A 23,761-nucleotide genomic window follows, 5' to 3' on the forward strand; every position below is an offset into this window, starting at 1 on the left:
GACAATATGCAGTCATACTGGCCCAAAGGGGACTGAAACAAAGCACCTCTCAGCCAGGCCCCCCTGTTACCCCACAGCTGCTTTACTGGGCTGCCCATCGTCACAGCCATGGCCCTGAACTTTGTTCCTCTTCAGGGAATGGCAAGCCCTTAAAGCCCGGGCATCAGCGTTGGGAGATGGGGGCTAGGTGAGAGCTGGGCTCTTGAGGCTAAGCCAGTGGCGGTTTCTGGGCCCGAGGGAGGACGGCAGGGGTGCTGTGCTCCATGGCCATCGCCTCTGGAGACGGGGTCTCTCAGGAGAAGAGCACTGAGAGCCAGGCTGTGGCTCAGTTGAGGGAGACGTGGTATGGACTTTTACCACACAAGTTTATTTAAATAAAAGTGAACACGTATGCAGGCTGGGTGGCCCGAGGGGCAGGGGTTGGGGAGGCGGGCAGAGGGGAGGCAGACGTACAGGAGGGTCCAGGCAGAGAATGTGTGGTATGAACCAAGCTGCAGGGGGAGTGGCTGGGGGCCTTGGGGCAGTGCTGGGCTTCGGTGCTGGGGTCAGGGGGCCGAGGGTGGGCAAGCCTGGTGCCAGGAGGTCATTTTCATCCCTCACGTGCTCCCCTCGCTCTCCCTGACCACCGGGGCCTAAGGCACCCCCTCCTCAGTCACCCTATCCCTCTCCTGACATCAGCCTTTCCCTCAACTACTGGGAAGTCAAAAGACAAAATAAATAAGAATCGGTGAGTCCTGCCACAGCCCTGGCAACGGGGAAGGGAGGCCAAGCCAGACACGCTGCCCCAGAGCCCGTGCTGTCAGCCCTGGGAAAAGAACAGGTAAAGTGCAAGGAAAATCCAGTAAGTAAAAATATACCAATGACTTTGTCAAATATACAGCTGCTGGCTGTCAGGGGAGCAGGCGGCTGGCTGGGGTGGGTGGCAGCAGCCCCCTGGGAAGTGTTGGCCGACACAGCACAGAGACCACGGAAATAAATAGGGGTGGGGAGTGGGCAGGGATCCCGCCCAACTGGGCCTCTGCCACAGGAGGAGGGGCCCTTACCTGCTCACCTGCCCCCCACCCCCAAGCCCTGCTCGCCAGGCTCCCCAGGGCCACGGCACTGACACAAAGCACCCGGCCAGCTGGCTGTCAGGGAAGGATTATAATGTGGGCATGGGAGCGGGGTGAGGGGCACGGCAGCCGTGCAGTCAGCCAGGGCTGGAGCCGCCCTCAGTACTCGTCCTGGTCTTCCTGTTGGTGTTCCTCGATCTCATCGTCCTCCGGGGGTGCAAATCCTTCCTGGAGGGTGGAAGGGAGAGAGGAGGTGAGCCAGGCAGGCAGGCTGAGGGTGCGGACTCCTGAGGGTAGCTTGGGAGCCAGGGCCCAGGTTCCTGTCCTACTTGCCCTGCTCACGCCCTGGGAGACCTTGGGCTGGTGACTTCGGCTGGCTGCCCTCATCGGCCCACGTTCTCCAAGGCCCCTTCTGGCGTGAGGGCCCGGCGGGAGTGCGGGAGGCTCAGCAGGCACTGGCGGGACTCACCTCGGTGGCGTAGAGAATGCCGATGATGCCCGAGATGACGGGGCTGTTCTCGCTTTCGTGTTCCTGGCAGATGAGCTCAATGTCCCGGAGTTTGCTGAAGTAGAAGTCGCGCTCCTTCTCCAGCCCATCCACTGTCAGCTTCAAATCCAATAGCTGCTCGGGGAGAAGGTGGTGTTCAAGCCAGAGACCACCGCCTCGGACTCCCTTCCCGCCCTGACGCCCCGGGGGCCTGGCTTTTGTGGCGGGGCTTTCTCAGCTGCCAGCGTCCACGCCACTCACCTGCTGGTTGAGTTCAAGAATCTGGGCATCGGTCTCGTGGCCACCATTTCGGGCTGATGGAGGATTCTTCCGGAGGATGCAGGGTGGAGCCACGTTGCTCAGCCGGCCGGAGGTCTGCATGTTTTTGGGGCCTGTGGGGGACGTCCTCTGTGGAACTGCCCAGAGGAGAAAAGTCAGATCGGGGCTGCGTGAGCCCACAGCTCACGTGGCACGAGACAGCCTGGTGTGACTGCGGGGCAGGCCCATGCGAAAGGCAGGCACTCTCGCCCTCCCCACCTCTCCCTCTCAGGATGGGCATCTACAGCTAGGCCTCAAGCCACGGCCACACGTGACACCACAGCAGCGGGGCAGCCCTCTGGCAAGCCTGGGAGAGCAGGGGCTACAGGGAACTAAAGGAAGTGTAAGGTGTAGGCAGGGAGGAGAGCTGGCCTGAGGGGGAGAGGAGGGAACTGGGATGGCGAATTTGGGGAGTGGGGCTGGAGGGTTGAGGGCCCTCTTGCACTGACAGCCGGGGCCTGGGGAAAAGCAGCTGGCACAGGGTCTCGCTGGGTCTTTGCTAACAGATACCCCAGCCCACAGCCATCCTCCCCGGGAGTGCTTTCTGGAGGAGATCACAGAAGCCTGCCCCTGCCCCTCTGGGCCCCCTGCCTCAGGATGGTCTCTGGGCCCTCTGCTGGGCCTGATTCAGGGACCCCACTCCTCCCCTGCACACCCGGCATGCTGTGGCCACTTATTGTCCAGCTATGGCGGCTCCCAGGACAGAGCTTCTGATGCAAAGCAAGCAGAGGAGTGGGGGCAGCCCCAGGCGGGCAGCAGCACACACAGAGGAGCCGCTCTGCTATGACGGGTTCAGACGCGTGCGGGGCTGCGCCTCTGCTCTCGCCAACCTTCCCATCCCCCAAAGGCCCTGTTGCTTTTTCCCCTTCTCCTCTGGAACCCAGACAAAGCCTCGTTTCCAGAGACTCATCTCTTGAGGACTTAGGGCTGTGGGATTTTGGAAATGGGGGAAGATATGGTCAAGCTTGGCCAACTCCCATCCCCGGGGAGTCAAGTGGGCAGGGGGCAAGAAGTGTCTGTAGTGCCGGCCCAGGCCCTTGGCCTGGATGGACCTGGACAGAGGGACCAAGCCAGGGGCTGCCCCATCATCTTGAGGCAGAGGAGTTGGCTCGGGCTACAGAGGGAAGTGCCCCGGGGCCTCCCATCACCAGCTGCCACCTTGGCCGGTGCCGGTGGCTCTCCTTTTGTAGCAGTCTCTGGAGCCCTCTCCTCCCTACTGTGACTCCCCCTGGTCTAAGCGGGCAGCAGGCGGCGTCATCTGAACTCCGTGATAACAGTCTCCTCTAGGCTGGCAGGGCCGGGCCGGTGGCCCAGGGGCCGCTCCTGGCTGTAGCGCCCTTCCGGCCCGGCCCCCCACACTCCCTCCCCCAGCTCGGGCACATTACCTGCTGTGCCAATGAGTTTCTTGGATTTGTTGAAGATCTGATCACCTGGATTAGGAGGTGGTGCTACGTCCTGGCCCTGCCGCGCCAGCAGAGGGTTGTAATCCTTTCCATCATAGTTTGCGTCAAAGAATTTCTTAAACCACTGAATAAACTCAAAATTATCTTGGAATTTTCCTTTCACTAATTTCTCTACAGGAATGATCTGAAATAGACCACATAAGCAGAGAACTTTAACCTCCCGCTGCTGCAGGGCTGCCTTTCTCTGTGAGAGGGCCACTGCTCTCAGGAAAGCCAGCCCCTGGGCTGCAGCATCCTCCACCTTCTCCACCTGGCCCCCCTCCCGTGCCACCAGGGCAGATGGGTAGGCGGCAGGCCCTTTCCTCCAGGCACAGGAGGAAGTGTGTGGGGAGACATCCCTTGGTGCTGGGCCTGCATGTGGGGTGAGGGCTGCTGGAACCAGGGTCCTGGGCCGTTGAGGCAGTCGAGTGAGCCAAGAGACCTTTCCTGGGCCTTCCAGAGGAGGAATTAATAGGACCAATATACGAGGCTCAAGTGCTGGGGTGTAGGGTCCAGAGAGGAGGAAGGGACAGGAATGTCATCGGGATGGGATGTCAAAGTTGTGGGGTTTTCCACTGAGCCTGGAGCTGGGGGAACATTCCCCCTGGAGAGTCGGGGTGGAGAGAGGCGTGAGAACTGGATGGACCCCAACAGCCCCTGCTGCCCTGGCTGGCGGGCCATCTTCTTTCCCAGGGTCACACAGCTCCTCGGGGCCCCTCAGAGCGCAGGCACCTACTTTATCAACACCCATCTTCTTGAATGCTGCTTGCAGCACCTTGAAGTTGTGAATATATTCATGCTCTAGCTTGGCCTGGAACTTCACCTTCCTCAAGTGCACACAGCCAGGGAAGAGCATGTCCATGAACTGGCAGTAAGCGGCCCCTGTGGAGAAACACAAGATGCTCGTTTTCACGTCCCCAGGCCAACTGGGGCTACTCCCCCAAACCTCTCCGTCTCCTCTTCTCTCTCTCTGTTCCCAGAGCCGGGGCCAGACTTCCCAAGAGTGAGAGCAATTACCATACAGTGATGCAAATATGTACCAGCACCATATCAAACACTGCATGCCTGGGCTTTAATCCTAACAGCAACCCTGGTTAGGTAGCTGATGTCATCTCCATTCATGGATGGAAAAACTGAAACCTGGAGAGGTGTGGTGACTTGTCCAGGGTTGCACTACAAGAAGAGCTGAGATTTGGACCCTCCCCCCCCCGAAGTGGCTAGGCTGGACCTGGTGCACGTGACCTCTGGCTTCACTGCCTGCCCCCACTGCTGCTCCCCTTCTGCAGCCCTTTACTGTGCCTCTCCTGTTCTTCGCTTTTTTTTTTTTTTTTAACACAGTAACCTAACCTCTCCTTAGGAAGCTGTGGGTTGTTTTTTTTTAAAAAATAAATTTATTTATTTAATTTATTTATTTTTGGCTGCACTGGGTCTTTGTTGGTACGTGCGGGCTTTCTCTAGTTGCGGTGAGTGGGGGCTACTCTTCGTTGCAGTGCACGGGCTTCTCATTGCGGTGGCTTCTCTTGTTGCGGAGCATGGGCTCTAGGTGCACAGGCTTCAGTAGCTGTGGCACATTGGCTCCGTCGCTGAGGCTCGCAGGCTCTAGAGTGCAGGCGCAGTAGTTGTGGTGCACGGGCTTAGTTGCTCCATGGCATGTGGGACCTTCCCGGCCAGGGCTCCAACCCGTGTCCCCCTGCATTGGCAGGCGGATTCTTAACCGCTGTGCCACCAGGGAAGCCCCTGCTCTTTGCTTTTTACTCTTTCCATCCCACGTAGACCCCTATTTCCTTACTCCAACTCCAAACACTTTGGCTAGTTGAGGGCTCCGCAGCACTCCTCCTTAATCCCAGTTACAAGCTCCACTGTCTGCTGTGGCTGTTCTGCCTCCTGCCTACCCCCCTTTGTCCCCCCAGCAGAGCCCACTTCCCCCCGATTCCCAGCCTCCCACCTGAGCAGAGCTGCTCTATCTTGGTATAGTTGAGGTGCAGGGAGTCATTGACCCATGCGAGCATATCATGGCGACTCAGATTCTCACTGGTCACAGACGTGGAGTACACATTGACGGCCATACCCCAGCTGTAAAGAAAGAAGAAAGGCAAGGTAAGACCCTGGGGGCCTTGTGCTGTTCTTGAGCCCGAAGGAGGGGGAGCTGGAGGGTCTCTGGGGAAACGAGAAGCATCTTCCTCCAGACCAGCAGTTTACCTCTTGGAGAAGGGGTACTCATTCACTCTTGAAACATTTGGTGAGTGTCTGCTATATGCTAGACCTGCGCTAAGAAGTGGTGAAGTCAGACGTGGTCTCTGCGTCCAAGGAGTTTACAGACAGGCAAATCCCCACAGCAGGGAGTGACAGGGCAGGAAAAGCAGCACATGCAAAGTTCGGGGATGGCACAAAGAAGGGAGGGATCTCTTCTGCTTGACAGGGTCAGCGAAGACTTCAGAGCAGCCTGAAAGGGGTACGAATTTTCTCAACATACAGGGGATGGGGTAGAAGGGCAGTGCAGGCCCCAGGACTGTCAAGAACAAAGGCATGGCTTATTCCGGGACTCTGAGCTGTTCAGCAGGCCTGGGGAGCGGGTGTTTGTCTTGGGGTGTGGCGCAACGAGACTGGAAGGGGCTGGTAGCGACGGGCTTTGGTTACCATGAGGAGGAGTCTGGACTCTCTGTTTAAACAAGGGAAGCCATTAGAGGATTTTAAGCAGACAGTACTTGACCAGATTTGGGTTCTAGAAAGCTGACTAATCTTCGCCTCTGCTCCGACTTCATATCCTATAATCCCTGTGGCCTGCTGGCCGATCCACAGGCACCTGAATTCCGCTTATCCAGAAACTTCCCTCAATACACGCTTCTGCTCTTGTATTCGTTATCCCAGTGAATGTCACCACCAGGCACCCAGTCACCCACGCTGGAAACCTGTGGGGTCGTCCCAGACAGCCTTCTCCCCCTCATCCTCAGAGCCCATCATTCAGTGAGCCCGGCTCCTCTGCCTTCCCAGTGTGCCCTGCTCTTCGCCTCGCCTCCTGCTGCCTCGGGGTTTCTGCATCCATTCTCTCCAGCCAAGGTTAGCAGAAGCCTCCTAGGGGGCCTTCCGGCCCCCAGGCACTCCCTCCCCCTAGTCCATCCCTGACACTGCTGCGGTCAGGATCTATGTGAAAGCAGCCCTGGCCACGCCCCCATCCCCCCTTTCCCCCCCCGCCCCCCCACCCACCCCCCGCCAGTGGGTGTAAGCGCCTCCTTACCCTCCCCCATCCCCACGCAGAGGTCAAGTGTCAGTTGTTATTACTGACTTGCACTGTTAAGAGAGAGGGAAATATTTCTTGTGACTAGGTCTTTATCATAAATGGAGAAATAGGACTGCGTATTTCACCAATTGTGAGAGTACATATTTCTGGAGTGAAGAATATTTAGGTTTAATACGCAGATTGTCTCCCTGAAGGAAGAATACACCCATCCCACTTCCGGGTCCCCTGTGGGCACCTGCTCTTATAATGTGACCCCCTCCCCATCACTTATGAAGCTCTTCAATGAGCCCTCCCTCTCCAGCCCTGTCTTCTACTTTGATCCCCCAACTGGGAGCCATGGGCAGCTCTCTACTCACCCTCTGCCTGGCATGCAGCCACCACCCCCAAAGTCCACTCATTCTCTGCTCTAGAGGTTCTCAAACTGTGGTCCCTGGAGCAGCTTTGGTGCTCTATGGGCACCAGCTTGTTAGAAATTTCAAGTTAGAAATTCTAATTCTTGAGCCTCGCCCTAGATCTACTGAGTCAGAAACTGCACTTGCTTGACCAAGAGGGTCTACAGGCACAGTTAAATTAGAGAAGCTGCTTTAGAGAAGAGGCTCAGTTGGTATCTGCTAGGCTGTGCTGCCCCATGGCCTCACCCCAAGTATATATAATGGAACCTCGCTAGATGCACATTTAACTTCAATAAATTTTTTGAAGAAAAATCAAGAAACCCTCTTGTTTATTCTTAGTCCTTCCTCCTCTTAAAAATAGACCTTGTCCTTCATTGCCCAGGGAAAGGGAAGCCAGACAGAGCCAAAAAGCCAAGAGCAACAAAAGTTATCATCTTGGGAGCTTCTAAGGACTCAGGAGCTGACAATTCCAGAGATTTCTGAGGGTAATTCTGACTGCACTTGAGTCCCCTCTTACACAGTGGTTTTGAGCCACCACCCTGTAACCTGACCCTTGCACTAACCACTGGACTTGCTGAAATGCCTGCCTCCCTCATCAGTTAGCATCTCAAAGCCAGTAGTGGTGTTTCTAGGCCTGTCACAGGCAAGGTATTCAGCAAATTTGTTGAATGACTAAGTGACACCTCCTCACCTTTTCTCCTCTTTCTGAACCATCTTTTATCACCTTCTGGCCGGGACCCTCCCTCCCCTACTCAACCTTCTGGACTCAGCTTGGGCTCCATCTCCTCCAAGACACGTTCTTTGAGCCCCTGTGCAGGGAGACATGGCCTTCATCTGTGTCTCTCTGTCACCCTGAGCTTACTCAATCATGGCGTTGATCACATTCTCTTGTCTGTCCCTTCCACCTGACTGTAAACTCAATGGCCAGGCTGTTTCATTCACTTTGGGGTTCTAGATCAATTCTCAGTGAATGACAATCACAGAGACTAGAGTTAGGAGAGTGCTTCTTAATTTCCAGGGAACTCACCTAAAGTAACCTCAGCAGGCGTGGCAGGAGCGCCTGGACACCAGACTTGATTAGACAGGCAGATGGGTAGGGTCAAGGCAAGTGCATTGTATTTTGATGAGTATTTAGTTAGGGACTCTGAGAAACAGAAAGATTTGCCCTTGTCATCAAGGAGTTTATAGTCTCACTGGGGAGACCAACACACAGGAGAACAGTATAAGCAAATGCCCCAAAGTGTGGTGAAAACGGTAGGTGCTACAGAAAGTCAGCAAGGAGAGAGCATGCACAGCTGGAGAATGGATTTGAACGGCCCCAATAAGAATGGTCAGAACCTGCCAGGCCTTCGGGGGTCTGCAGAGGCCTGTGGGATCTCAGTGCGGAGGGGACAAGCCATTCTGGATACTGGCCTACCACAGGCTTTGGGACTCATTTCTGCATGAGGTCTTGGGGGCTGCTCTGTCCCTGTGCTCCTGGGGTACAGAGTCTGGGCTGGTCAGGGGTGGTTCTGGGAGGTATAGGGTGGTCTTAGGTTGGCCCTGGGAATTCCTGAGCCACTTTAGGGATTTTTTTCCTGTTTACTGTGTATGAGTTTCAAGTGCTGATTATTGAAGAAAAGCAGAGGCACTGGTCCTAGTCTAAACTAATCCTCCAGTTTTTGACTGAAATCATTTGAGCTTCAAGGGTCTTCTAACCTGAGGGCAGCCTTCCTGTGGTTCCCTAGCCTCTCTAAATATTATATATAACCACATCACGTATATTATTACATAGTATATATGCAATTATATATAACACACTATATAAATATACATTAATATATATTTATATATAACGTAGTACATATTCATATATAGTATGTATAACTATATATGATACACTACATATGATATATACCAATCTACTTATATATAATGTATAGTATAGTTGGCTCTCAGTGTCCATGGGAGATTTGTTCCAGGACCACCGTGGACAGCAAACTCTGTGGATGCTCGAGTCCCTTATGTAAAATGGCATGGTATTTGCAAATAACCTATGCACATCCTCCTGTATACTTTAAGTCATCTCTAGAGTATTTATAATACCTAATACAATGTAAACACTATGTAAATAGCTGCTGGTTCATGGCAAATTCAAGTTTTACTTTTTGGAACTTTCTGGAATTTTTTTTTCAAATATTTTCCATCTATGGTTGGTTGAATTCATGACTATGGAACCCACGAATACGGAGGGCTGACTGTATAATATAGTTAGTGTTCTATCTATATATATGTGTGTGTATAGCTATATATTTTATAGTTATTTTATTTTATATCTATATAATTTAAAAACTCCTCCTGGTGCACAACAAGGTATTAGAACCAAAGTCCTCATCTGATGCATGTGCTTGGCTGGGACTGCCTGGCCTGCATTGCAATGGCACAGGCTGGGATATTGGGGTGTTTTGTGACCTCCCTGGGGTACAGCGTTGGCTATTTTCCTCCTTGGTAAGTATGAAAAATCTCCAGTCTCCCTTCCAGAACACAACGAAAGACCTTGCTATCAGGGCCCTAAGAGTCACCAAAAGCTACACAGGTACTGGAAAAATGCCCAAATCTTCTCAGCTTGGCCAGAAATTCCCAGCTCTGTCCGTGCCTGATGATGGAAGGGCATTTTCCACACCTTTGATTAGTCTGAATCTAGGGTCCCCAAAGAGCCAGCAGTGCCTGTAAGGAGAAAGCTGGAAAAGAATGGCTCCTCTCAGGGCCAAACCAGCAATTATGCTTTTTATCTCCTGTGGCGCTTTTGGGGCAGAGCTTTGTCTCCACTTGCGACTGGCTCTGGTTCTTTCAGGGGATGCTACCCTCTGGCCCAGCTGAGGTCCATTTTGGCTCAGGAGGACTCATCCAAGACACTTGGGGGTCTCTGCAAGGATTCTCAGTCACACTTGCTGGGGCGGGGGGCGGTCACGAAGAAACCAGCCTCCTAGTTCCCTTCTTCCTCATCATGGTGGGGAGGGCAGGATGCCCTTTTGATTTTCCTCTCCCAGATTTGGCCCTATAAATACAACTAAATTATGGCCAGCAGGTGGCACCCAGGTCCTGGGCAAAGACTCCTTTAAAAGTTTCTCCCATCCCCAAATCCCTCTCTCCCTAGCTCAGTTTAGAAAAAGAAGAGCCCCTAACTTTGACCTTGTCCCTCAAAGAGGAAGCCTGGTTTGGTCAAAACCTGGTGGTGTCAGGGCACGGGCTTGAGTGGAGTCCTTGTTCCTGACCCAGGTGTCCTCTGAGAACTGAACCAGCTAGAGTGGCCTAGGGCACTAGGCCCACTCTAAGATTCTGGACTCAACTAAACCAACCTCCCGCTTCCCCAAAGCCATAAGTTAAACTCATCAACGGGTCCAACTTCTGATGACTTACTGTATTGGGGGTTGACTCGGGCCTCGATTCAAATCAGAGCAGCTTCTGGGGGTGGAGGAGGCATATAAAGCATTGGCCCAAGCATCTAGCCCCAAGTGGACCAGTTGCCTCCAAGTCCAGCAGAGACCATGTCTGAGACAACTCTTAAAGTTGACTACACCTGTAACCAAGGGCTGCTTCTCCTCCCCTGAGAGAATGGTAGGCAACCACCCAGAGGAGGCAGGCTCTGTTCCAAGGGCTACAATAGCAGGGTCTTCCAACCCTGTCCCTGGGACACTTCCTTTCCTTTCTCTTAATGCTCAGCGGCCTAAATCAGAGCAAGTCATCCTGCACTAGAGCTGCGCAAAATCAAGTCGCTCTTCCTTCCCTGGTGCCATGGTGTGGGAGGAGCGAAGGGTCTGGGTGCAGATGGCCTGGGTTCATGCTCTGGCCTTGCCAGTGGTTGATCTGGAGTCTGAGCAAGTGGCTGCACCCAGAGCCTTCATCTCCTCATATTCGAAATTGAGATGATAACTAAGGCTTTTGGGAGACAAATGCTATAATCCGCAAGAGCAGCATTCATGGTGGGAACTTCAACCACCATGGCAGACCAGGAGACAAGCTATCGGAAGGGGGGCAGGCCTGGACGTACCCCTCCCGTGCACGTCCCCACTGAGGGGGAACGACCATCGCCTGTGGGGGGGCAGGTAGAGTCGAGTCTCAGGGACGCGCAGAATGAGAGTCTGCACGAGAGAGGACAGAGACACAGGTGTTGAACCTTGTCAGGTTTGTTCCGGACATTGTTAGGTAGACTTGCTGGCGGAAAGGTTAGAGTATTAAATGAGCAGTCTGTCACAAAGGCATGGAAATAAAACGGGTGGATTGGCTGTGGTGGGGAGGGGCTCTGAGAGCAGAGGAGGGCTGGGCCTGGGGTTGAGGGAAAGTAGGCTGAATAGACTCCAGTTTCAGAGGAGGGGAGCACATGCCACTTGGCCAGATGACAGCTGTCAGCCACACGGGCTGAAGAAACATCATTTGAAAGGAAGATAAAGTGACATGGCTTGAATGTGCCCCCCAAGACCAGAACTGCTTTTGAAGCATGAAGGATCAGTAAGGAGACACCAGGCCCACTAGTGCCACAGACACAAACGTTCCTTTCCCCACACGTCCCAGCAGCCGCTGCAGCCCCCCTCTCTCTTTATGTTCAGGCCGCAGATGGGCCAGCAATCCCCTCCCCGGCGGTGTGCACAGAGCTGGACTGAGAGCCAGTCTGACTGGGGCATCCTCCCAACAGGTACCGAGTTCTGTTCTCAGATCCACCCCGAAGCCCTGCTCTGAGGAGTCCGGCAGCTATATCGCCATGTTCTATAGTTTCTCTTTTCCTTGCATCAGAGGAAGAGGTGGTTTTCAATCTCTTGCTGAGCATCCAGGGGCTTCATGCTCATCCATGTGCCGCATCTGGTTGTGTGTGGCCAGCAGGCGCAGCCAGCTTGCTACTCTCCTGCTCCTTGGGGTCAACAGATAGGGAATGTGGCCAGAAAACCACACCTTCTGAGCCCACCTGCCACCTGAAACCCCACACTGCAGTTCAGCCTCTCCCATTCATTCGTTCATTCAGCAATATTTTATTGCGTCTGGGGTCCTGAGCCAGTACTAATTAAGGAAAGAAATGGGCACCAGAGCTCCAGCATAGCTGCCAGAGGGTCACAACCAAAAGCCACGCCTGCCCCTGCTCTCCCCCTGCTCAGAACCCTGATCGGAACTCTGTGGGGAGCTTTCCAGGGTGCTGGGAAGAACAGGAGTCAGACACATCAGTCATCCTCTGCCTGTCATGAAGGTTGTTCAGCCCCCAAAGTGGAGAGAGGATTAACCTCTGGTTCCCACCAACGGGGTCCCTCATTAACCCCACAGCAATCCCGTGCTCAAGAGAATCATTCTGATTCTTCAGGCTTGAAAAGTGAGGCTTGGATACTTCCAACTACTTGCTCAAAGTCTCACAGGCAGCTGGTGGCTGAGCCCACGGCCAAGCCACATGTTCTACCATTAAGCCTCGCTTCCCCGCACTGCACAGCTCCAGGAGCCTGCTGCTGGTAGCCTTGTTTTGATGGCAGCTCCCATCGTGGAAGCTTGTTGACTTAAAAAGTAGGTGTTTGTGGAACTTCAAGATGTCCAGTAGAGAACCTTTGGAAAGAAAGGTTTAACCTTCTACCTGCCCACCGACACGGATCCTACTAAAAACGGATTAATTTTAGCAAGTGAGGAGTTCTGTTTACTCCCCTCCCGGGTTTCCATGAACCCTCTGAGTTATGACCAGATAGAGCAATCTGGCCAGGACTCCCCAGAGGACTCCTTCCCTGGGACAGCAGCTACAAGGGGGCATGGCAGCATTACCCAGATCTGCCTCTTCAGAGTTTAGATCGTGTTCAGCAGGACACGTTCAGGACTCCAGTGGCTGGGACCTCAGCGGGGTTCAGGATCTTAGGGAAGAGCGACATGACCTAAAAGTGTCGTGAGAAAAGAATCCTGGAGAAGCTCCAGTCCCTACCTGAACTTACACCGTCCAGATCCCTGTCCTAGACCTGCTGGAGTAGGCGTGCGCTGGTTCCCCACCAGCCGCGGAACTACTCCACCTGCCCCATCTCCACTTTTTAAATGCAGCTTTGTGGTCTGAGCCTCCCCGTGAGTCAGGGCTTTGGTCAGCCATGAGAAGAAGGTGATTGGCTGTGTCTGCCAGGGCTTTGTGACCCGCCGGCAGGGCTCTTCCGGTCTCTCAGAACCATTCATCCCTGCCTGCACATATTGCCCCCATGCAACCCCAGAATAATTAATCTGGATGTGTGACCCAGCAGGGCAAGGAGTAACAAATTTGCAGATTTTCCCAACAGGTGACTTCAGCCCCCCCTGGGCCCGGGCAGGAAGGGGTAGCCCAGTGACAACGGGCATAGCCCCGTGTCAGGAATGGGAAACGTTTTGGCAAGCTCCTCAGAGTTCTCTCTCCTCTGATCCCACAGCATCTGTTCCAGTTTTCCTGGCCGGTAGGATGCATCTACAAAGCAGAATATATGGGAAATCTGGAGTTGGGGAAGGATCGTGGTTAGAGGCCCAGCTTCAGGAAGCCCAGATGGCAGTCCCCAGGCAGAAGGGGCAGAAAAAGCACAGTTCTGTGTAGCCTGTCTCCCTCTCAGACTGGTGTTCTACAGTCTCGGAGGCCTGAAGCTGGATGTGTGTTGGGCGCCTGCGTCTCAAACAGGTGCCCCTGGATTCTCAGCGTCTGCCTCAGTCATGCTGGTAACGCTGACCGAGTACTTGCTGTGTGCCGGCGGCCTCTGCTCAGCACTTTGTATGCATGACTCACCTAGTCCTCGTAACAGCTCTATGAAATGCGGACTGTTTTGTCCCCTTTTTATAGATGAGGAGACTGAGGCCCAAAGTCAAGCAGCTAGGAGATGTTAGAGCGAGGATTTAAAGCCAAGTTGTCTGACTGGAGATCTGGTATTCTTAAAGGAGCCTGCTTGAGGCATGCCCAACACCCCCTGCAGGACCAAAAGACCTGGTGTTTCCCTCACAGCCGTTGGGCGCAGAGGGTAGAGACCTGGGAACTGCAGGGAGTTCTTCTAGGAGCCAAAGAATTAGAGAAGACCAAGAGTCCCCGAATTATTTTCAAGACACATTTGTGGAAGGCAGAGTTCCACTGAAGGCTTAAAAACAAAAAGCCAAAATTAGATTTAGGCCAGTGACAAGGTTATTAAATATTAGAATGTGAGCTTTCAGAGTTACGCAGCCTTATTTATGATTTAATAAGGAATATAATGCCTAGCTCTAAGTACAGTCCTAGGTATCTGGGAAGGAGCTGGATGGTCTCGAGAAGCTCTTCCCGGCCACAGGATGTGGAGATTTGGTCTTGAGGACCATGCTGGAAGCCGCAGGCTGCAGAATGGCCAGCAGCTGCACCTCTCCTGATGAGAGCTATAACTGCCTTTCCTGTTACCAGTGACTGCACCGTGAACCTTATGGTCCTAGCATAGGAAACGGTTTAGCAAATCACCAGACTAGACCTCCTCAACTGTTCTTTCCCTTGACCCCAGACCTGGTAGCAGGAGTCAAGACCCTGCAGAGCAGGCTGGTCCCAAAGCCATGACCTCAGTCCGATCCTTGAATGGGGTTCCAGCTGATCTGGAGGATGACCTGCCACAACCCAGTCAGGAGCTGTTTCTTCTGACAGTCACCGTGTGCCAAAGACCATAGTGCTCTTTCTAATTTTGAGTCTTTTTCATTTTTATTTATTTTTGGCTGCATTGGGTCTTCGTTGCTGCACGTGGGCTTTCTCTAGTTGCTGTGAGCAGGGGCTACTCTTCGTTGCAGTGCGCGGGCTTCTCATTGCAGCGGCTTCTCTTGTTGCAGAGCACGGGCTCTAGGCACACGGGCTTCAGTAGTTGTGGCTTGCGGGCTCTAGAGCGCAGGCTCAGTAGTTGTGGTTCATGGGCTTAGTTGCTCTGCGGCATGTGGGATCTTCCCAGACCAGGGCTCGAACCCATGTCCCCTGCATTGGCAGGCAGATTCTCAACCGCTGCGCCACCAGGGAAGTCCCGGTTTTTCTTCTACATATTTCTCTTTCCAAGCTACTGAAACATTGCTCTACTGTCACTCAGCAAGTGTTCACTGACCACTACCATAATGTGCTAAGCACCCCACAGGGCACCATGAGGACATGGGATGATTTTAAGTCATGGGTCTTCTCCTTAAGGAGCCTTCGTTTGGTTGAAGAAATAAGAGTAATTCATAAAATAAGAGATTTCCTTGTTTTATAGTTCCAAGAGAATATATGAAGTACTGACTTGTGCAAGGGTATTTGGCTTTTAAGTGCTCCAGGAGAGTGTAAAGGATGAGTGGGGCCTCAGTAGTTAGATGGCTTCTGGGGGTAGGTGGCACCTAACTTAGGCCTTTATAGATGACAGGACAACAGAAAGCAGTGAAGAGAATATGGAAAATTGGGGACTTGGGAAACATGTTTATTATTACTTTTATTTGAAAAATGAGCACGAGACCAATGATTAAATCTTAGAGGAATGTTAGAGGATGCAATCAAGAGAGGAAATGGGAGGGTATGTGGTGTCCCAGGAGCCAAGGGAGGGACCAATTTCAAGGAGGAGGTTACCTGCCCTGTTTAATGAAGTTACCAGACCTTGGATAGAGAAATGGTCATTAGATTGTGCAAAAAGAAATGATGAAACTCTGAGTCGTTCTGTTGGAGTGTGAGGACAGAAGCTAGACCTGCAGACAATTAGAGTCCTGGATCATTTGCCCGAGAGGATGCTGAGGAGGGAAATCAGGGGTTCATCACCAAGGCCACTGGGTCCGCTGCAGCACTGCAGGTGGACTAGAGAGTGATGGCTTGCGAGGCGGAAAACACCTTGCTTCTTTCAGTAAAATCTGGAAAATTCATGTCCTATCCTTAAATTCTAGATCGTATCTGTCTAAGGAGGCTCATGAGTGCAACCTCATGGTCTTACTAAAGCTTTTTACAACATGGTGTCATGAACGAAAAGAAAGAATGGGAACAAATTTTAATATAATAAAGTCTTGACTAAGTTGAATGTTTGGAAAATGTTTTAAATATTAATATACTGTTGTTTAACTGTGGTTAATCAAATCCCCTTTTGGTCTTTAGTTTTGTTGAAAATTATTAAGGAAGGGTAGAATAAACAAAATTTGTTACTAAGGACTTTCCAGAGCCTCATATTCACCTACTCATTGATCTCCGTTTATGGAGTGTGTGTTCCAGGCACTGAGCCAGGCATGGGGCCTAAGGAAAGGAAAGGGACCCAGTCTGGCCCCTTGAGGAGTTCGCAGACTAGGGTGGGAGTTAGACACGTGAACATAATAACCAAAGGGCGACACATTACACAACCCCAGATGCAGGAAGGGCATGCTGCTGAGCAGCTCTGCTTCCTGGGTCAGGGACGGCTTCTAGAGGAAGCATAGTTTGAGTCGGGTCTTGAAGGAAAAGCTCATCAAGCAAATAAGAGTCAAAAGGATAGAGGAACAGACTGGGAGGAAGGAGAGGATTACAAATAGTTCACCCCAGAATGCATGTTGCGGGCAGAAGGAGATGTGGTTAAAGGTAGACAGAAGCTACAACCGAGAGCTCTGTAAGGCAGCTGGGAGTTATTCCATCCTGGGGGAAACTCAGCAAGGGATGTTTTCCCCCATGTATATATCTGTAACAATACAAAAATATTTGTAACACTACTATAGTTAAAATAGTAGCTGAGTGTAATTTCCAAATCAAAAATATAGAAAATGAAATTACAATGCTTAGAAACTGCATTAAATTTATAACTCTTGAGGCTTTAGTTTATATTATCTTTTCCGGTAAGAACTGAAGAGATTCCCAAGTGCTGCTTGCAGATATCAGTGCCCCTCCAAATTTTCGTAAACTTTTTATTTTGAAATAATTTTAGACTCACAATTGCAAAATAGGACAAAGAATTCCCACATATCCTCATCCAGCTTCCCCAATAACATCTTACATGACAATTGTTAAGGCCAGGAGATTGACGTGGGTACGTTATTAACTAAGCTACAGACCTCATTTGGATTTCATCAGTTTTTACACTCACCCTTATTTTGTGTTGTTGTGGTCCAGTCTATGAAATTTTATCACATGTACAGATTCATATAATCACCACTCTGCTAGGGCACAGACTCTTCTAGAACCTCAAAGAAACTCCTTCATGCTACCCCTTTATAGCCATGCCCTCCTCCTACTCTAATCCCTGGTAATTAAAGATATGTTTTCTATCACTATAATTTTGTAATTTTAAGAATGTTAGAGAAATGGGATCATACAACAACCTTTTGAGATCGGCTTTTTTTTTCTTAGCATAATACCTTCGAGTTCCATCCAAGCTGTTGCACGGATTAATAGTTCTTTTTTATTGCTGCATAGTAGTCCAAACAATGGTACAAGTATGGATATGCCACGGTTTATCCATTCACCCACTGAAGGACATCTGGGTTGTTTCCAGTTTTGGGCAATTACAAAAAACCCTGTGAGAACCTTCCTCAATCTTCTCTTGCTTTGTCCGTGACAGTCTGGCTCTGGCAGAGATCTCTCCATACTTTTCTGTCCTCTGGAACTACAAATCTGATTGGGTTTTGTAGGTGGGAGACTCAGGCATTAGGTTGGGGAGGGGGTTGAGAAAACACAGGTACACAAGCAACGCTTCCGACTGACTATTCCGAAAATTATGGGTTTGTCTCAGTTTAAACCTAAGTTTGTGCCCCTCCAGCCCAGGCTCCTGCTTCTTACAGGCATTTATACTGTAACCCAAGTGTGTGAATTTATCTTTCTAGGTGGCATAATTTCAGCAAGCATGCTTTAGAATCATGGTGGCCAGTTCAGGCAGCCTTCAAGCTGAACAAAATTGAGAGGCGCTTTAAAATGAAAGGGGAACAAAGTTTCAAACATCAAGCGTTTGCAGGATTACTGAGGCTGAATCCATTAAGGTGCAGAGTGACCTGTCTAAATTTCTTCCCAAACTTGCACAAAACCTTCTTAAATCAGAAGCTAAAGAAAGACTAAAATAAATAGTCAAAAGCATAATAGAGAAAGGACACATCATATCTTGAACAAGTCCTCGTAATAACCCTACCCCAGGTGTGGGGATACAGATTTACTCAGGACCTTGAGGCCATAAATAGAATAGTCATTCCCTGACCAGAACCAAATACTCTTTTATCTCTAGTGCCTCCTGAGGTGGCATACTTTACAGTCATAGGTTCATGTTCTGCTTTCTTTCGTGTTCCTTTAGACCAAAATAGTCAACATGTGTTTGCCTCCTTCTGGGAAAATCAACAGTGTAACTGGACTGTTCTGCCCAAAAGATCTGAGGCTATTCCTCCTTTCACAAGTCCTCAACCACAACCTCAAGGACCTTAAATTTCCCTGTGATTCTTTATGTGGATGACCTTTTGTCGCATCCCAAAGATGAGGAAAGCTCTAAGACTGTTTCTAGCTACTATTTTCTTTCAGAAAGGGCATAAGTTGTTTTTGTTTTTGTTTTTGTGGCCGCTCCACGCGACATGCGGGATCTTGGTTCCCTGACCAGGGATCGAACCTGTGCCCCCTGCAGCAGAAGCACGGAGTCTTAACCACTGGACCGCCAGGGAAGTCCCAAAGGACATACGGTTTTTAAAGAGAAGTTACAGTTTTGTCAAAGTAAAGTTCATTACCCGGGCATGATTTATCCCAAGGAGGTAAATCCTTTACTTCTGATTATAGGCCGTTCAAAACTTTCCAACTTTTCTGAAATTATCACATTTATAACTTAATCAAGTCCTTGGTATACAAGTCCCTTCCCTGGGAATCTCAACATGAAGAGGCCTTTTGTGAGTTAAATCAGCCCTTCAGCAACCTCCCACTCTGGGCCCACCTAATTACCATAAACATGTCTGTCCGTGTGTGTGAGATCTGGATAAACTGTTGATGTTATGAGTCAGTTTCATGGGACTCATCAGACATCAAGTCTACTGCAGTCTCTCTTGACGGTGGCAAGCCCTACTTAGCTCTCTTAAGGGAATTAGTCCTAGCGGCTAAGCTAGTGGGGGCTTTTATCCACTTGGTTTTAAGGTGTCCTTTAAATTTGATGGTCCTTCATGCTGTACAATGTTTGTAGCTCACTGAAAATACACGTTTCTCAACAGGCAGGCTTACCCCCAGTGAAATCCTATTACTTTCTCTCCCACATATTTCTAGTCACTGGAGTAATACTTTGAATCCTGCTGCTCTACTTTTAGATGTCTTGTTCTCAATGAGGTCATTTTGGCCTATTGGTTTCCACTCTAGGAAAAAGAGACTGTTGGATAATTCAAGAAGGAGAAAAACTGGGCCTTGATCTAAGAACCAAAAGCTTGGCCACTAATGGGGAATCAGGGTTGCTTTCTTTTCTTGTAACGCTGAAGGTTTTTCCAGATCTCACACGTACATAACATTCTCTTCCCTTCTCTCCCCTCACGGTGGTAGTAACTGACGGTAGCCTCAAACCACGCCTTCAAAGGAAAGATCGCAGAGAGCTCAGTTTCCTCAGGATACTGCTTCTCACACTCTGCGTGCAGCCTCTCTGGAGGTCAGGGTAAGGTCGTGAAGGGACCGCTTAAATAGAATCCTTAGCGTTTCCTTCCTGGAATCACAATTCTGGTGTTTTCTTTTTCTTATCTTTTCATTTTTCCTCTGAATAGTTTTTTTTTTCTTAAACATCTTTATTGGAGTATAATTGCTTTACAATGGTATGTTAGTTTCTGCTTTATAACAAAGTGAATCAGCTATACGTATACATATATCCCCATATCTCCTCCCTCTTCCCTCTCGCTCCCACCCTCCCTATCCCACCCCTCTAGGTGGTCACAAAGCACCGGGCTGATCTCCCTGTGCTATGCGGCTGCTTCCCACTAGCTATCTATCTTACATTTGGTAGTGTATATATGTCCATGCCACTCTCTCACTTCGTCCCAGCTTACCGTTCCCCCTCCCCGTGTCCTCAAGTCCATTCTCTACATCTGTGTCTTTATTCCTGTCCTGCCCCTAGGTTCTTCAGAACCTTTTTTTTTTTTTTTTAGATTCCATATATATGTGTTAGCATACGGTATTTGTTTTTCTCTTTCTGACTTACTTCACTCTGTATGACAGACTCGAGGTCCATCCACCTCACTACAAATAACTCAATTTTGTTTCTTTTTATGGCTGAGTAATATGCCATTGTATATCTGTGCCACATCTTCTTTATCCATTCATCTGTCGATGGACACTTAGGTTGCTTCCATGTCCTGGCTATTGTAAATAGAGCAGCAATGAACATTGCGGTACATGACTCTTTGAATTATGGTTTCCTCAGGGTATATGCCCAGTAGTGGGATTGCTGGGTCGTATGGTAGTTCTATTTTTAGTTTTTCAAGGAACCTCCATACTGTTCTCCATAGTGGCTGTGTCAATTTACATTCCCACCAACAGTGCAAGAGGGTTCCCTTTTCTCCACACCCTCTCCAACATTTATTGTTTGTAGATTTTTTGATGATGGCCATTCTGACCGGTGTGAGGTGATACCTCATTGTAGTTTTGATTTGCATTTCTCTAACGATTAGTGACGTTGAGCATTCTTCATGTGTTTGTTGGCAATCTGTATATCTTCTTTGGAGAAATGTCTATTTAGGTCTTCTGCCCATTTTTGGATTGGGTTGTTTGTTTTTTTGATATTGAGCTGCATGAGCTGCTTGTATATTTCGGAGATTAATCCTTTGTCAGTTGCTTCATTTGCAAATATTTTCTCCCATTCTAAGGGTTATCTTTTCGTCTTGTTTATGGTTTCCTTTGCTGCGCAAAAGCTTTTAAGTTTCATTAGGTCCCATTTGTTTATTTTTGTTGTTATTTCCGTTTCTCTGGGAGGTGGGTCAGAAAGGATCTTGCTGCGACTTCTGTCATAGAGTGTCCTGCCTGTGTTTTCCTCTTCTTTTTCTTATTTTGGATGGTGGTGGTGTGGTGCTAGGGCCTGGCCTCTGCTCCTGCACTGAGCACAGACTCATTTGGGTTCATCAGTCACTCATTTGTTCACACACGAATCTATGCCTCCACATGTGAGTATTTAAGCACCTACTGTGTGCACAGACATGATTTGGCCAGAGGAATCCTCTCACCCCTAGATGACTCCTCATTTGAGGAGAAGGACTGTGCGCAGTGGCTAACTGCTGACTAGTTAATAATTATTTCAAAGGGATGTGCAGGGATAATTTACTTTTCTGGCCGCCTCCCCAGGAAACTGCAGCATGTCCTCAAAGCAGCTTAATAGGATTAAAATACCTCCCAAGAATCTACCAATACGGTCTTCTCGGCCTTCCCTCTGTTACAGAGTGAAGTAGGCCTGTAAGGCTACCTTACCTGAGGCACATCCGGATGCGGGGGTGGGGGGAGCCTTGTTTCAAGAGGCCAGCTCCCAGAAGCACCTCAGTCCCAGACAGGCCAGCAGGGCCTTGCCTTAGGACTAAGACGGGACAAATGGTGATGACTCCACAGTGGCAGAAAGGACTTTCAAAATAAAGGTAGATGAGTGACGTACATGCTCACCAGAAACATCACGAGTCCTCTGCAGCGCCCGCCAGGACGAGGACTCGCACCTGCCACCTGGAAGCACAGGACGCCCTGCAGACCTGCACCTCCGGGCAGGGATGGGGAAGGGTGGGGGCTGGCTGAGGTTCTCAGTGTCCCTCTTCAGGGCACTTCAGTCTGGTCAAGGCTAGTACTAAGTTAAATCCGCATAATGGTCATAGGATAATAGCTTAATGACAAACAAACAAAAACCTGTTGTTGAGGGTGCAGGGAATTGTACTCTTTTAAACATTGCTGGTGAGAGTGTAATTCGGTACAATCTTTTTGAAGGGCAATTTGGCCAAAAAATATATTAAAAGCCTTTACATTTTTACATATTTTTGGACCTTAATTCTACTTATAGAATTAAGGAATTTTCTACTGTAGCAAAAATTATGGCTATATATAAAGCTTTAATACATAGAAGCATATTTATAATAATGAAAAACTGGAAACAAGTGAAATGATCAACAACAATGAACTGTTAAACAAATCATGGTACATCTAGACTATGCAGCTGCTTAAGAAAACAATGTTGTAGAAGAATATGCAGTGCCTCTCTGGCACCGTGGGCTGGCTGACTCAGCACCCACTCCCAACAGCATTCTCCCCCGCCTTTCTCCACTAGACAGGTCAGAAAAACGAAATACTTGCTTCCCAGCCTCTCTTACAACTACGAGCCACCTGGAGACATGAGGTAACACCCAACAAGCTAAGGAGCTGGAGTGTCCTTGATGACGTCCTTGAGCTGTTCTCCCTGCCTGTATCTCCTACTTCCAGACTCCTGGCATGTGAGGAAAATACCCCTATAATTTGTTTAAGCCACTGTTGGTTTGGGTTAGGGTTTGCTGTTACTTGTACCAAAACATAATCCCAACTGAAAGACACGGAAAGATGTTTACAATACATTAAATTGGGGGAAACTGTTACAGAGCAGAAATATACCCACAGGCATAGAAGAATAATGTGAGGGTATATTCTTAAATAATAATTTTGGTTCTGTCCGATAGTGGGGTTACAGGGGATTTTGATTTTCTTCTTTGGAGTTATCTGGATTTTCTAAATTTTTTACAGTGAATATGTATAACTTTTATGACAAGAAAGAAACTCAATAAAATATAGTTTTTTAAAAAAGCAGGGAGATATGGGGATATATGTATATGTATAGCTGATTCACTTTGTTATAAAGCAGAAACTAACACACCATTGTAAAGCAATTATACTCCAATAAAGATATTAAATAGGGCTTCCCTGGTGGCGCAGTGGTTGAGAGTCCGCCTGCCGATGCAGGGGACGTAGGTTCGTGCCCTGGCCCTGGTCCGGGAAGATCCCACATGCCGTGGAGCGGCTGGGCCCGTGAGCCATGGCCGCTGGGCCTGCGCGTCCGGATCCGCAACGGGAGAGGCCACAACAGTGAGAGGCCCACGTACCGCAAAAAAAAAAAAAAAAGGTATTTGGATCTAATCCTACCTCTCCCATTATGGCCAAGTTGTCAAGTCATTGATTTTTCTCATCCATCTCATCCCTTCCATTATCACTGACATCCTCCTTGTCCAAATTGGCACTTTGTGACTTGATGGTATTCCTGACTGTAGTCTCCATTAAACTTTCTTACCTCTCACTTCAGGACAAACTTTCTAAAAACACCGGTTTGAATCCTTGCCTCCCCCCTACACCAAACCTCCAGTGGCCCTTTACACCTATATAGAGTCTATAGGATAGAGACTAAACTTCTTGTGCTGGTGTTCACAATTTCACTCCACTCCTTCCCTCCTGTTCTTTTCTTTGCCTTCTCCATTCCTTAGACCCTCAGCCTCAGATTGGTGCTCTCCTGCCATCACTCTTCCTAATACTGAAGCCCTGCCAGCCCTGACTCATACCTGGATGCCTTCTTCCTTTTAAGATGAGGGTCATGTTCCACCACTTCCGCAACCACTGGCTGATAGAATCAGGATACCAGATTGCTGTGACGGCCTACGGCAAGGGGCTAAACCATTCCAAAGAAATACACATGAGGTTCTACATTTGGATCTTGAAAACCAAATGGCAGGAAGCAATGTGGCAGGGGACCTAAGGATCTGCAAACACTTACGGGGTTTGAACTGATGAGAGCTCCGTGTGAGTTGCCACTGTGATGGGGCTGACAAAAGGCGACAGTGGCAGAGGCTGGGGAAGAGGACGCCACTGACTGAGCCCGTCATGGCCCTGACCCTGCTGTGCATTTTATTTACCTCACTTACTCCTCACAACATGGGGAGTATGACTGGGCTAAGGGTATCATCAGCTCCATTTTCTGGGCTTCATACCCACTACTTTG

The 23,761-nt window shown here is 49.7% G+C and overlaps 1 protein-coding gene across 2 annotated transcripts in view; it reads right to left on the minus strand.

Annotated features, from left to right (window-relative positions):
* Window positions 1–351: 351 nt before the first annotated feature.
* The window catches only part of MAPRE3 (microtubule associated protein RP/EB family member 3), a 47,817-nt gene continuing 24,407 nt past the window's right edge, over window positions 352–23,761 (minus strand). Inside the window, exons 2-7 of one of the 2 annotated variants that reach the window (XM_079941190.1) lie at window positions 5,245–5,372; window positions 4,036–4,181; window positions 3,288–3,444; window positions 1,801–1,955; window positions 1,522–1,674; window positions 352–1,280 (exon numbers count right to left, since the gene is read on the minus strand). In XM_079941190.1, coding sequence (XP_079797316.1) covers window positions 1,212–1,280; window positions 1,522–1,674; window positions 1,801–1,955; window positions 3,288–3,444; window positions 4,036–4,181; window positions 5,245–5,365 — 801 coding nt within the window. In that variant the 5' untranslated portion in view covers window positions 5,366–5,372 and the 3' untranslated portion in view covers window positions 352–1,211. Of the gene's footprint in view, window positions 1,281–1,521; window positions 1,675–1,800; window positions 1,956–3,242; window positions 3,445–4,035; window positions 4,182–5,244; window positions 5,373–23,761 lie in introns of both variants that reach the window. The other variant, XM_079941189.1, reaches the window with a different exon arrangement.

Source organism: Stenella coeruleoalba (assembly GCF_951394435.1).
Source record: "Stenella coeruleoalba genome assembly, chromosome: 13".
NCBI lineage: Eukaryota > Metazoa > Chordata > Mammalia > Artiodactyla > Delphinidae > Stenella > Stenella coeruleoalba.